General features: G+C 46.9%; 2 protein-coding genes across 4 annotated transcripts in view; one reads left to right on the forward strand and one right to left on the reverse strand.

Moving 5' to 3' along the window:
* LOC130564291 (adhesion G-protein coupled receptor V1-like) overlaps window positions 1-453 on the forward strand; it is an 84,849-nt gene extending 84,396 nt beyond the window's left edge. The window contains exon 8 of one of the 2 annotated variants that reach the window (XM_057350261.1): window positions 68-453. In XM_057350261.1, the coding sequence (XP_057206244.1) occupies window positions 68-186 (119 nt within the window). In that variant the 3' untranslated portion in view covers window positions 187-453. The remainder of the gene's footprint in view (window positions 1-67) is intronic. The other variant, XM_057350268.1, reaches the window with a different exon arrangement.
* Window positions 454-8,977: 8,524 nt separating this feature from the next.
* On the reverse strand, window positions 8,978-11,817 carry LOC130564312 (uncharacterized). 2 transcript variants are annotated; one of them, XM_057350273.1, is made up of 2 exons: window positions 10,435-11,817; window positions 8,978-10,290 (listed from the first exon to the last, which is right to left on the reverse strand). In XM_057350273.1, exons 1-2 carry the CDS (start codon window positions 10,494-10,496, stop codon window positions 9,621-9,623), a joined length of 732 nt encoding a protein of 243 aa, XP_057206256.1. In that variant the 5' UTR covers window positions 10,497-11,817; the 3' UTR covers window positions 8,978-9,620. Both variants share the same exon structure in this region; 1 of them encodes a protein (XP_057206256.1).
* Between the last annotated feature and the right edge of the window lie 284 nt (window positions 11,818-12,101).

The following is a 12,101-nucleotide window of genomic DNA, read 5'->3' on the forward strand; positions in this document are numbered from 1 at the left end:
CCTATTCAAATAAGCTTTTATGGTCAGTGCTAGTCATATTTCTTTACAATTCTTGTTATGCGCACAGGTTCTGGTCTAAATGTAAGTGACAGTGAGTCAATTCATGGAAGTCACGATGGAGGGAGTGTGGCTAACTCACAGATCGTAGAACTACGAAGAATTCCTATTGCAGACACCCATCTCTAATCTCATTTTTTTTTTGTACTGAAAATAAATAAAATAGTTTTATTGTTTCTGCCTTTGCACTAAATCTTAGTTTTTACATTTTTGTCTTTTTATACATGGAAGGTGGTTTTTTTTAGTATATACATATGTGAATATAAATATCACAAAATTAATTTGTGAAGGCTTTAACATTGTTTTGAATGGAGAATTTGTTTCGATTAGTAGCAGCCAGCGGGATAATTCTGCTGCTTAATTTGTGTAACACCAATAATAAATGATTCCACCACCATTTTATCACCATTTTATCTATGATTTCCTTTTTTACACAACAATACTTTATAATGAACCATGAAAATATCTGTCTGGCAACAAAATAACTGAGCACCCGTCCAGGATGTTTCCAGGTATATGTTGTATATATAATGTATAAATGGCAAAAAAATATTAGTACATTCTCAGACTTTAAGGTTTCATTTTAAAACGGGTTTTGCGTGTGTGTGTACTTATACATACTTATACTATGCCCTAATAGGAAGTACTGTTTTTGTGTTGGAATAGTAGGTACTTTTTAGTGAGAAGGCCAATGAAATTGGAGAATGAAATTTGCATGCCGGACTCCGCCCCGGATATCCTGGTATAAAAGGAAGACGGCCTGTTCATCCATTCACCTTTTGGGCTGAGGAGCCTGAGAGCATCCCTCGACCACTGCGGTGGGCGGCCAGCGTTGTTGCATGAAGGCACACAATCTCTAGCGAGGCGACGCTGACTGACCTAGGCGTGTCAGACGTGAGCGCCATTGCGAAATTCGTGACCATCCAGTGGAGAGGTTTTACCCCAGAGCTTTTACCAAAAAGGTGGGAAGCCCCCTACCACTGGCTGTCACAGGCGGAGACCTTGTTTCTCTAACAGCGAGAAGCTGCCCGACACCGTAAGGGCCACTGGGTAAGCATTATTTCCTCACTGAGGAAATGCGGTACAGAGACCACTTCCTGCCGTAGGGAGGAGATTAGTGGAGACACTCTCAACTCAATTCAACTTTATTTATATAGCGCTTTTTACAATTTTCATTGTTACAAAGCAGCTGTACATAAGACATATTGACTATAAGCAAAACAATTAAAGTTGTACCTGCAAAAACAAGAAAAAGTTGAAAACACAGAAGACAGACATATCCACATACAAAACACTCTACACACACAATATGCACACATACTAACACACATAGACATAGACACACACACACGGACGCACACACACACTTACACAGACAAGTACGCACACACACACAGACACGCACGCACACACACACGCTCAGTGAGAGCACACATTTAAGATAAAGGAGAGAGAAGCACAGGTCAAATATAACAGACTATAAATTCCTATATGCAATATTAATTAAGTAAAACTTTAAAATTCTGAAGCAGCCCCCCCGGTCAGGCAGATAGTGCAAAAACAGTATGCAAACGGTGGCGAGGAACCCAAAACTCTAATCGAGAAAAAAAACCTCAGGAGAACCCAGGCCCAACCAGGGGATTCCAGTTCCCCTCTGGCAAAAGCTGCTGCCTCTGCACAAGCTCCAGAGAACTTGCACAACAAGGCTAAATAAAATAAATAAACTTAATAATAAAATAAATTATAGTTTAAGATTATCATTAATAATCTAATAGCATTTGAAGTTTTGTGGTGAAGACATGTCAAGAGACCGCGTCCTTCTTTATCCAGCTCTATCATCTCAGCTCTTGTCAGGTCCCCACTTCCCATTCTCCGCTCTACCATCAGGTCAGGCCATGAACTGCATCCTGCTTGCTGTTGTAACCTTGGAACAATGAGACAAGACTGGCTGAGAGTAGAGTACTGTTCTGTACTCTTTGATGCAACAAGTACATCAGTTGTGTTTTCGGTTCCGGTTGATCTAACTAATGCAGCCTAAACCCTCAGAGGATTTATATTATGGAAGAGTAGTGTATGCAAGATTAAAAAGATGCGTCTTTAGTCTAGATTTAAACAGACAGAGTGTGCCTGCCTCCCGGACAGTGCAGGGAAGACTATTCCAAAGTTTAGGCGCTAGATAGGAAAAGGATCTACCACCTGCACTTGATTTTGAAATTCTAGGTATTACCAACTGACAGGATGCCTAAGAGCATAATGCACGTGAAGGACTGTAATACAAAAGGAGTTCATTCAAGTATTGAGGCGCTAAACCATGTAGGGCTTTATAGGTAATAAGCAAGAATTTTAAAGTTAACGCGATGCTTTATAGGTAACCAGTGCAAGGTTGACAGAACTGGGCTAATATGTTCATACTTTTTTGTACGTGTAAGAACTCGAGCTGCCGCGTTTTGGACCAGTTGGAGTTTTTGCAATAAGCCTGCAGGGCAACCACCTAACAGTGCATTACAGTAGTCTAGTCTTGATGTCATGAATGCATGAATTAACTTCTCTATATATTCTCTATATACTCTATATATTCGATATATTCTTAAGATGGAAAAACGCAATTTTACAGGTGTTGGCGACGTGGCTCTCAAATGACAGACTACTATCGAATAGAACGCCAAGATTCTTTGCTGACGACAAGGGTTTTATGGAACATCCGTCAATAGTTAAACAGTATTTTTGGTTGTTACTTATAGAAGTTTTCGGTCCAATAAGTAACACTTCTGTTTTGTCCGAGTTCAGTAATAAAAAGTTGTTACTCATCCAGTTTTTTATATCGACTATGCATTCTATTATTCGATGGAACTGCTGTGTTTCATGAGGCTTCGAGGAAATATAAAGTTGAGTATCATCAGCATAACAGTGAAAGCTAACTCCGTGTCGCTTTATTATATCTCCTACAGGTAGCATGTATAATGCGAAGAGCAGAGGCCCTAAGACTGAGCCCTGTGGTACACACCGTACTGGACTTGCGATTTGCATGACACCTCATTGTTTATTGCTACAAATTGAAAACGGTCGGATAAATAAGATTTAAACCATTTCAAAGCTATTCCTTTAATGTCGACGTAATTTTCTAGTCTATGTAGGAGTGTGCTGTGGTCAATGGTATCGAATGCAGCACTACGGTCTAGCAGCACCAATAACAAGATACAACCTCGGTCAGACGCCAATAGCAGATCATTTGTAACTCTGATCAAAGCAGTTTCTGTACTGTGACATGCTCTAAATCCAGACTGGAATTCTTCATTGATGTTATTCCGTCGGAGGAAGGAGCATAATTGAGTTGAAACTGCTTTTTCCAGAACTTTAGATATGAAAGGTAGATTCGATATAGGCCTGTAGTTCCCTAGTTCTCTAGGGTCGAGTTGGGGTTTTTTGACAAGGGGCCTTATAACAGCCACCTTATATGCTTTAGGCACATGTCCTAATGTCAGAGATGAGTTAATAATACCAAGAAGAGGATCTATAATTTCTGGGAGCATCTCTTTCAGTAGATTTGTAGGTATAGGGTCTAGTATGCATGTTGTTGATTTAGATGATCTAATAATTTTAGACAGCTCATCTTGATCTACGGTATAAAATAATTGCATTTTCTCCTTAAGGGCGCTGTAGTTAGTTTGTTCAGCGGGTTTCACTTCTGATTGCATTGTTATAATTTTTTCTCTAATATCTTGGATTTTATATGTGAAGTAGTTCATAAATTCATCACTGCTATGCTGATATACAGGATCAGAAGTCACTGACGATTTATTTTTTGTTAATTTAGCCACCGTGTTAAATAAAAACCTAGGATTGTGCTGGTTTTCTTCTATTAGTGATGAAAAGTAGGCGGATCTAGAAGTTATTAGGGCTTTCCTGTATTTTCGAATACTATCCTTCCATGCTGTACGAAATACCTCTAATTTAGTTTTCTTAAAGTTGCGCTCCATTTTTCGGGCCGCTTTCTTTAGAGCCTGAGTGTGTTCATTATACCACGGTGTGGGGCTGCCATTTTTAATCTTCTTTAAACGTAGTGGAGCAACTTTGTCTAGCGTTACCGAGAAGTTGGAATAAAAAATTTCAGTGGTAATGTCAAGATCTTCAACGTTATTTCTCATGCTAGCGATTTGAGACAATTCGGGCAGATTATCGAGAAACGCATCTTTGGTATGGGGTTCGTCCCTGAGAACCAATCGCTTCCGACTTCTTAGAAAAGGCCAATGAAAATTGGCGAATGAAATTTGCATGCCAGACTCCGCCCCCGGATATCCGGGTATAAAAGGGAGACGCCGTGCCTCATTCATTCACCTTTAGTTCTTCGGAGCCTTCGCTCATGATCAACAGACTTCACTACAAGTAGCAACTACAAGAACGCCAGCTCTACGACGTGGTGCAGCGGACTGTCCCTTCCTGCGGCGACTTCCCCTGGGCGTCTCGGCGGTTCCAGAAGTGTTCGAGTTTTTTCACTAAAAGAGCAAATTTCTCCAGCGTGGCATGTCCCGCTGTTCTCGTGGATGCAACACACTCATCGAGGAGGGGGACGGACACGATGTCTGCTTCCAGTACGCTGGGGCAGATGTTGTGGATATGTCCTGCCCGCACTGTGGGTGGTTGACGATTCAGACGTTGCGTCACGGTTGGCTGTGTTCCCACGGGGCTCAGCCACCACCTCGTCTGCTTCCCGTTCCATGACAGCAGGACTACGGCCCTGCCGCCCGCTACGGCGAGCAGCGAGGGTGATATGAGGATTACTGTGAGTGCTAATCCGTCAGCCACTGGCTCGCGGACCGTTCGCACCTCGTCTTGCTTGTCTGACCGTTCCCCATGAGATGGTCCCAACGTCTTGTTCCTCAATCACGTATCGGACACGGTACGTGATGATGAGATGTCTGTTGCAGCATCGGGGAGGGTGACTTACTGGCATCAGACTCCGACGATTCCTTGAAGCTCCCTCCCTCGGGGGGTCGAGCTCAGGAAGAAGCGGACGTCGAAATGTCAGCCATGCTTTCCCGGGCAGCCGGCATTGGGTTGCGGTGCACCGCACTGCCTCTCCCAACGCTCGCGGCTGGATACACGGTACATCGGGCTTGAGAGTGGCTCCAAGCCGTGTTCCCCCGGAAGTGCATGAGGAACCTAGTACGACCTGGAACGCTCCCCTGCGCGTACACGTCAACTAGTTCCATCACCCTTTCTTCCCTCGATGGTGGGGCAGCTAGAGGATACGTCGATGTCCCCCAGGGGCTCGACCTAGACTCCCATCCAAAGCACGTAGGCTTTTCGGCATCTGAGGTGTCGAGAGCTTACTCTGCTGCGGGCCAAGCTGTCCCCTCTCTCCACGAGGGTAAGACCGACCCAGCGCTTATGCAGGAACTCCGTGGCGTCACCGACCTCGCTCTACGGGCAACCAAGGTGATCGCACGGGCCCTGGGTCGGGCAATGTCCACACTTGTGGTCCAGGAGAGACACCTCTGGCTGAACCTTGCACAGATGAGTAACGCCGAGAAAGTCCGCTTTCTCGATGCACCCATCTCGCAAGGGGGGCTGTTTGGTGATACTGTCGAGCTGCAGTTCTCGACAGTAAAGGAGCAGACAGAGGATATCAAGTATATCCTCCCCAGCCGCGACTCGACTGCCCTCTGGCCGCCGAGATCCCGTGCACCGTCTGTTTCCCAGCAGCCCTGGTTCTCTTCGAGACATCGAAGAGGAAATCACCACCCCGTCAGCAGCCGCGGCGGAAGCCAAAGCGGCCCTCATGGGAAGACCTCAGGGAGATCGAGAATACCTTCGGGCCCGACCCCAGCCATTCCATTGCTGGTGGTCGATCCAGGACAGTTCCTGCCACATCCCAACAGCCCACTTCTAAGAATTTTCTCTCTCTCTGGGCGTTTATCACAGCCGCTCTCACCCTCTACACGACGGTGTTCAGCAACTCTACGTTGCGTCACGGCGAGACCCAATGTCGAGGATAATCAGCAGCCTAAGCACTCTCAATCGACGGTGCGTTGTGCCACATCATCGTCTGGGTATTATCACAGCCACTCTCACCCTCTACACGATGGTGTTCGGCAACTCGACGTTGCGGCAAGACCCAATGTCGAGGATAATCATCAGCCTAAGCACTCTCATTCGATGGTGCGTTGTGCTACATCATCGCCAGGCAGGTAAAACTGCAGAGCCGATCTCCTCTCCGGGGGCCCCCCCACGGCGAGGGATCCGCACTGCCAGCCATCGAACCACCCCCGGGAGGTCGATGAAGCAGAACGTACCCCTAGCCTCCCTGTCTCGGTCCCTGGGAGCCTGACAAGAGCTTCCCAAACCGTCACGGTGACTACGGGATACGGTCCGTCTCGGCTACGCGATCCAACTCCCCAGACGCCCGCCCAAGTTTCGGGGCATCCTCTCAACCTCAGTCAGAGGCAAGGATGCTCCCGTGCTTCGGGCCGAGGTCGCCACCCCTCTGGTGAGGAAGCGATCGTGCTCGTCCCTCTAGCCGAGATGTTCAACGGGTTTTACAGCCCGTTCTTCATCGTCCCCAAAAAAGCGGGGGGAGCTAGATCTGCGTACCCTGAACAGGCACCTACTCAAGCTGCCGTTCAGGATGCTCACGCAGAAGCGCATCCTGGCATCTATCAGATGTCAAGACGGATTCATGGCAATCGACCCGAAGGACGCTTACTCTCATGTCTCAACGCTCCCTCGTCATCGCCCGTTCCTGCGGTTAGCTTTCAAGGGTCAGGCATATTAGTACAGAGTCCTCCCTTTCGGTCTGTCCCTGTCCCCACGAGTCTTCATGAAGATCGTGGAAGCCGCCCTCACTCCCCTTAGGGAGAGAGGTGTGCGGGTACTAAACTATCTCGACGACTGGCTCATTTGACACACTCGTGAGATCTGTTATGTGCACACAGGGACCTAGTGCTTCGGCACCTAGATCGATTGGGACCACAGGTCAACCGAAAAAGAGCAAGCTCTCCTCTGTGCAGAGCATCCTCTTTTTTGGTATGGAACTCAACTCTGTCTCCATTACAGTGCGACTGACTCAGAAAGCGCTCAGTCAGTGTTGAACTGCCTGGAATATTTCAAACAGCCAGCGGTCCCCCTGAAATTCAGAGGCTCCTGGGCACATGGCATCCTCGGCGGTGGTGATACCCCTCGGGTTGATGCACATGAGACCGCTCCAACACTGGCTACAGAGTCGAGTTCCCTGGAGAGCGTGGCACATGGGCAGCAGGCGGATGGTGATTACGCCTCTCTGCCAACGCACCCTAACCCCTGGTCTTCAATGACCTTTCTACGGATGGGGGTCCCTCTCGGGCAGGTCATGAGGCGCGTCGTGGCGACGACAGATGCCTCCCTGCAGTGTTAGGGTGCCGTGTGCAACGGGCGCGCAGTGTCGGGGCGATGGACGGGCCCCTGCCTGTGCAGGCATATCAACTGCCTAGATTGTTGGATGTGCTACTTGCACTGAAGGGGCTATAACCTCTCGTGCAGGCCAAGCATGTGCTGGTCCGGCGGACAGCACAACTACCATAGCCGCCAGGGTGGCGTTCGCTCACGGCAGCTAACATGACTTGCCCGACGCCTCCTCCTGTGGAGTCCGCAGGGGAGCAGATCCCTGCGAGCCACACATATCCCAGGTGACCTGAACCAGACAGCTGATGCGTTCTCTCTTCAGTTGACGCCTCACATAGAGTGGCGACTCCACCCCCGCACAGTCCAGCTCATTGGGTACAGTTCGGGCGGGCTCAGGTAGACCCCTTTGCCTCCCTGGACACCAACCATTGCCCGCTAAGGTACTCCCCACCCGAGGCCCCCCTCGGTATGATGCTCTAGCGCACAGCTGGCCGTGGGACAAGCGGAAGTACGCCTTCCCTCCAGTGAGCCTCATTGCACAGACCCTGTGCAAGGTCAGGGAAGAGGAGCATCAAGTGTACTAGTTGCGCCATACTGGCCCAACAGGACTTGGTTCTCGGAGCTAATGCTCCTGACGACAGCTCCCCCCTTGCCGATTCCCCTGATGAAGGACCTGCTTTCCCAGGGGAAGGGCACGTTATGGCGTCCTGGGCCAGACCTCTGGAACCTCCATGTCTGGCCCCTGGAGGGAACGAGGAGATCCTGAGTGGCCTACCGCCTGCGGTGGTTAAGACCACTACTCAGGCTAGGGCCCTTGCCACTAGGCGACTATACGCCTATAAGTGGTGCCTCTTCTCATCCTGGTGCTCTTCTCGAAGAGAAGACCCGTGGAGTTGCTTGATCGGGTACGTGCTTTCCTTCCAGAGACTCAAGAGTAATCTCTTCCCTTCCACACTGAACGCGTATGGAGCTGCTATTGCCGCTCATCACGACTCAGTTGCTGGTAATCTCTAGGACAGCACAACCTGATCATTTGGTTCCTAAGGGGCTCCGTACCCTCTTGCGACCTTGATGCGAGATGCCGCTCTTTCTCTCCTCATGATGAAGACGGCTCTCCGGATGGAGAGCCTACAAGCATTCTCCGTGTCCACAGATTGCCTAGAACTCGGGCCCGGTGATTCTCACGCTATCCTGACACCCCGGCCCGGCTACGTGCCCAAAGTTCCCACCACTCCCCCTACACCAGGTGGTGCACTTACAGGCGCTCCCCACCGGGGAGGAAGACCCAACCCCATCTGTGTTGTGTCCAGTACGCCATTGCACCTCTGCTTGGACCGCACGCAGAGCCACAGGGGCTCTGAGCAGCTCGTTGTCTGTTTTGGAGACCAGCAGGGAGGGCTGTCTCAAACTGCAGCAGTCGTGAGAGGTCTCGGGCTCCTCAGAACAAAGGTGAATGAATGAGGCACGCCGTCTCCCTTTTATACCTGGATATCCGGGGGCGGAGTCCGGCATGCAAATTTCATTCGCCAATTTCATTGGCCTTTTCTAAGAAGTCGGAAGCGATTGGTTCTCAGGGACGAACCCCATCTGTTGTCTCGACACAACGTCTCGTTCCCTCCATCAGGGAACTGAGGTTACATCCGTAACCAAGACGATTACTTACATAAAGGTCAGGAATGGTGAGCTAACTCTACAATTCTCCCGAGAGAAAAAACAGACAAACACAGAGAAGTCTCCCGGGTCAGTTCACTTACCCACACTTTCTCTGTGCTAGTTTAAGAATAATATATATATTATAGCTGTCAATCGATTAAAAAATTTTATCGAGTTAATCACAGTCATGGACTGTGATTAATCATGATTAATCGCAAATTTAAAATACCAGGATTTACCTGTAAATTTGTTGAAATAAAGAAATGCATGACAAACTAGTTTAAGGAGACAGATTCTCCAGTTTAATTATCTCAGCAATTTACATTTCTATTATAATCCTATTTTAGAAATTAAATGTTTGCAAAGAGACCAAATGAACAGTATCTACATTCTTGATCTAATAATAAAGAAAATGAAATGCATAACAAACTAGCTTAAGGAAACAGATCATCCAGTATAATTATCTCAACAGTCAACAATTATATTATTGGCTCTACATTGTGCATCTATGCAACATTCCTCCTGCCAACCAATCATAAAGTCTGTTGTTTCAGCCAGTTGCTAAGAGAGACTAGCTTATTAACATTTTCAGATGACAGAGCTGACCTCTTCTTCTGCACAATGTGGCCTGCCAAAGAGAACAGTCTCTCACACGGGACTGTTGAGGCAGGTGTAGCCAAATACCGTTTTGCAATATGGGCCAGCTTACCATGTGAACCTGAATGTGCTGACCACCACTGCAGTGGACATGTGTCTATGCTGATACAGGGCTCTGCCTTGTACCTCTCTAGACATGTATCTGTGAACAGTGCCTCATCATCAGACTCCGACTCTGATCCCATCACTAGGAGGGCCATCTTCTTCTTTGGTGGCTCTGGTTCTACTTCTTCTCCAAAGGTCTGTGGAGCAGGTTCTCCATGCTTCAGCATCATATTCAGCTTTTGCCACACCTCTCCCCTCTCTGCTTTGGGCAAGCACCTCAGCTCCTTGAACCTGGGATCTAGAGCTGTTGCTACCTTTAACCACAATAGGTTTGAGGTCTCCCTTCGCCTGTTGAGGTCCTTTGTGAATGCACCCTTGAAGCGCACTATGTAGGCAGGGTCAACATCAGAGACTTCCATTGTACGCAGGAGATGGCACAGCGCAGGTAGCACCACAGAGCAGGATACATACTTTTCACCACCTAGGAGCTCAGTGATGTACCTACAGTACAGACACACAATTGACAAAATGAGACTACAGTTTACATTCAGATGGTACCTATTCAGGGTATATTACATTATGTTTAGACGACTTATAAACTACTTTATTTTATTAGTAAAATTGAATCGAAAAGAATCACATTACTTGCATGGTTTCAGCACTGCTTCCAGCTTTGCCAGTCTGTCAAAATCAGCTGAGGTTAGCATGGCTAACTTATGCTTCTACTGTGCCAGCGCTGCGTTCATTGGATCTTTATTGCATTGAAGCCGCCTTATCATTTCAAGAGTCGAATTCCAGCGCGTCGTTACATCCTGCACGAGAGACTCCTCTGTTAGTCCATGCGAGACTTGCAGAGCTTTTAGCTCTGCAGTGTTTGCGGGACTGTGCTTGAAGTGTCCAACTATTTTACGGCACTTTGCTAAAATGCTGTCAAATCCGCTGTCCTGAATAGCCACGGTGATTACTCTTTGTATAACGTGCGGCACACAAGGAATATGCTCGAATGGTAAACTCCTTGCAGCAGCAATCATATTGGGAGCACTGTCCGTTCCTATTGTAGTGACTTTGTCCGTTATCTTCCACTCATTTGCAACGTTGAGAAACTGGTTTGCGCATGCTTCGGCAAAATGCCTTTCTTCGGTTTTTAACACACCTAAAGTGAATGAGTGCAGATGCCAGTTGTCATCGATTAGGTGTGCTGTTACACCGAGGTAGTTTTGGTTACTTACTGATGTCCAGTGGTCTCCAGTAAGTGCAATGAAAGTGCCTTCTGCCAACTGACTCGCCTTTTTAGCTTTTTCAGTGTCGTACAGTTCATCTACTCTCGAAACAATAGTTCCCCTCGAAGGTAACTGGTATGATGGGTCGCCTGTGGCAATCTGAATGATGTCTTGAAGCCCACGGTCCTGAACTATGCTGATGGGTCTGCAGTCTGTGGCGATCCATTTAGTAATGGAATAAGTTAGCTTTGCTGTTGTTGTTTTGTTTACAGGTTTGCCCCGGCTGCACTCATCCAGTGTCCTTTGACGAGCACGGCTTGTTGACGCTGTCTCATCACCAGCAACTTTGCTAACATCTGCAAAATACATATGTTTGGCCCGAAGATGGTACTTCAAACTTGTCGTGCTTCGGTGATAAGACAGTTCGTCGCTACAATAAGTGCACACAACTTTGGTTTTATCCAAACTTCCATCTGGAAGCTTTTTATAAAGAAACTTGCCATTTAGCAGACCAGGTGTTGTGTCTTCTGCCATCATGTTAAGCAGCGTAGCTACGTTCACTGTACGTCACCAAAGGCTACGGCGTAGGGCACGTGTCTCCGCACTGCGATGACGGCAAGAAGTTGGGTTCAAACCTTATTAAATGATTAATTCTCGTTAAAAAAATATTATCGCATTAAATTTTTTTGATTAATCGCATATGTTAACGCGTTAACGTTGACAGCCCTAATATATATATATATATTTATATATATATTTTATATCAGAACTAATTTAATATTTTTATCAATCATGGTGTAGAACAGGTTATCAGGTCAAGTAGTCTAATGATTTATATTTTGTTTTTAATGCTTGTTAATGTTTTTCTTAAAAAAATGGATAAACTAAAGAAGAGGGAAAGACACCAGCAGCATTCTTCATAATGCAATCATTCAGAAAACTAATGCAGTCATGTAAACAACAGACGTCATAACAGTTTGAAAACATAGACAAGAGCACCTGTAAGAGTATCTCTTACTCATACTAGTGATGTCGTAATAATAACAATGTTTAATTGATAAATAATTATTTTTTTAATTAATAAAAAAATAA

This window comes from Triplophysa rosa, linkage group LG2 (genome assembly GCF_024868665.1).
Source record: "Triplophysa rosa linkage group LG2, Trosa_1v2, whole genome shotgun sequence".
In the NCBI taxonomy this organism is placed as follows: Eukaryota; Metazoa; Chordata; class Actinopteri; order Cypriniformes; family Nemacheilidae; genus Triplophysa; species Triplophysa rosa.

What these genes read in the sequence shown, in the direction of transcription:
- LOC130564312 (XM_057350273.1), bottom strand. Translation starts at nt 10,496, where the DNA reads ATGCTAACCTCAGCTGATTTTGACAGACTGGCAAAGCTGGAAGCAGTG. An exon ending in GCAGTGCTGAAACCATGCAA is followed by an intron (nt 10,291 to 10,434) that starts GTAATGTGATTC and finishes TCTGTACTGTAG; the next exon opens with GTACATCACTGAGCTCCTAG.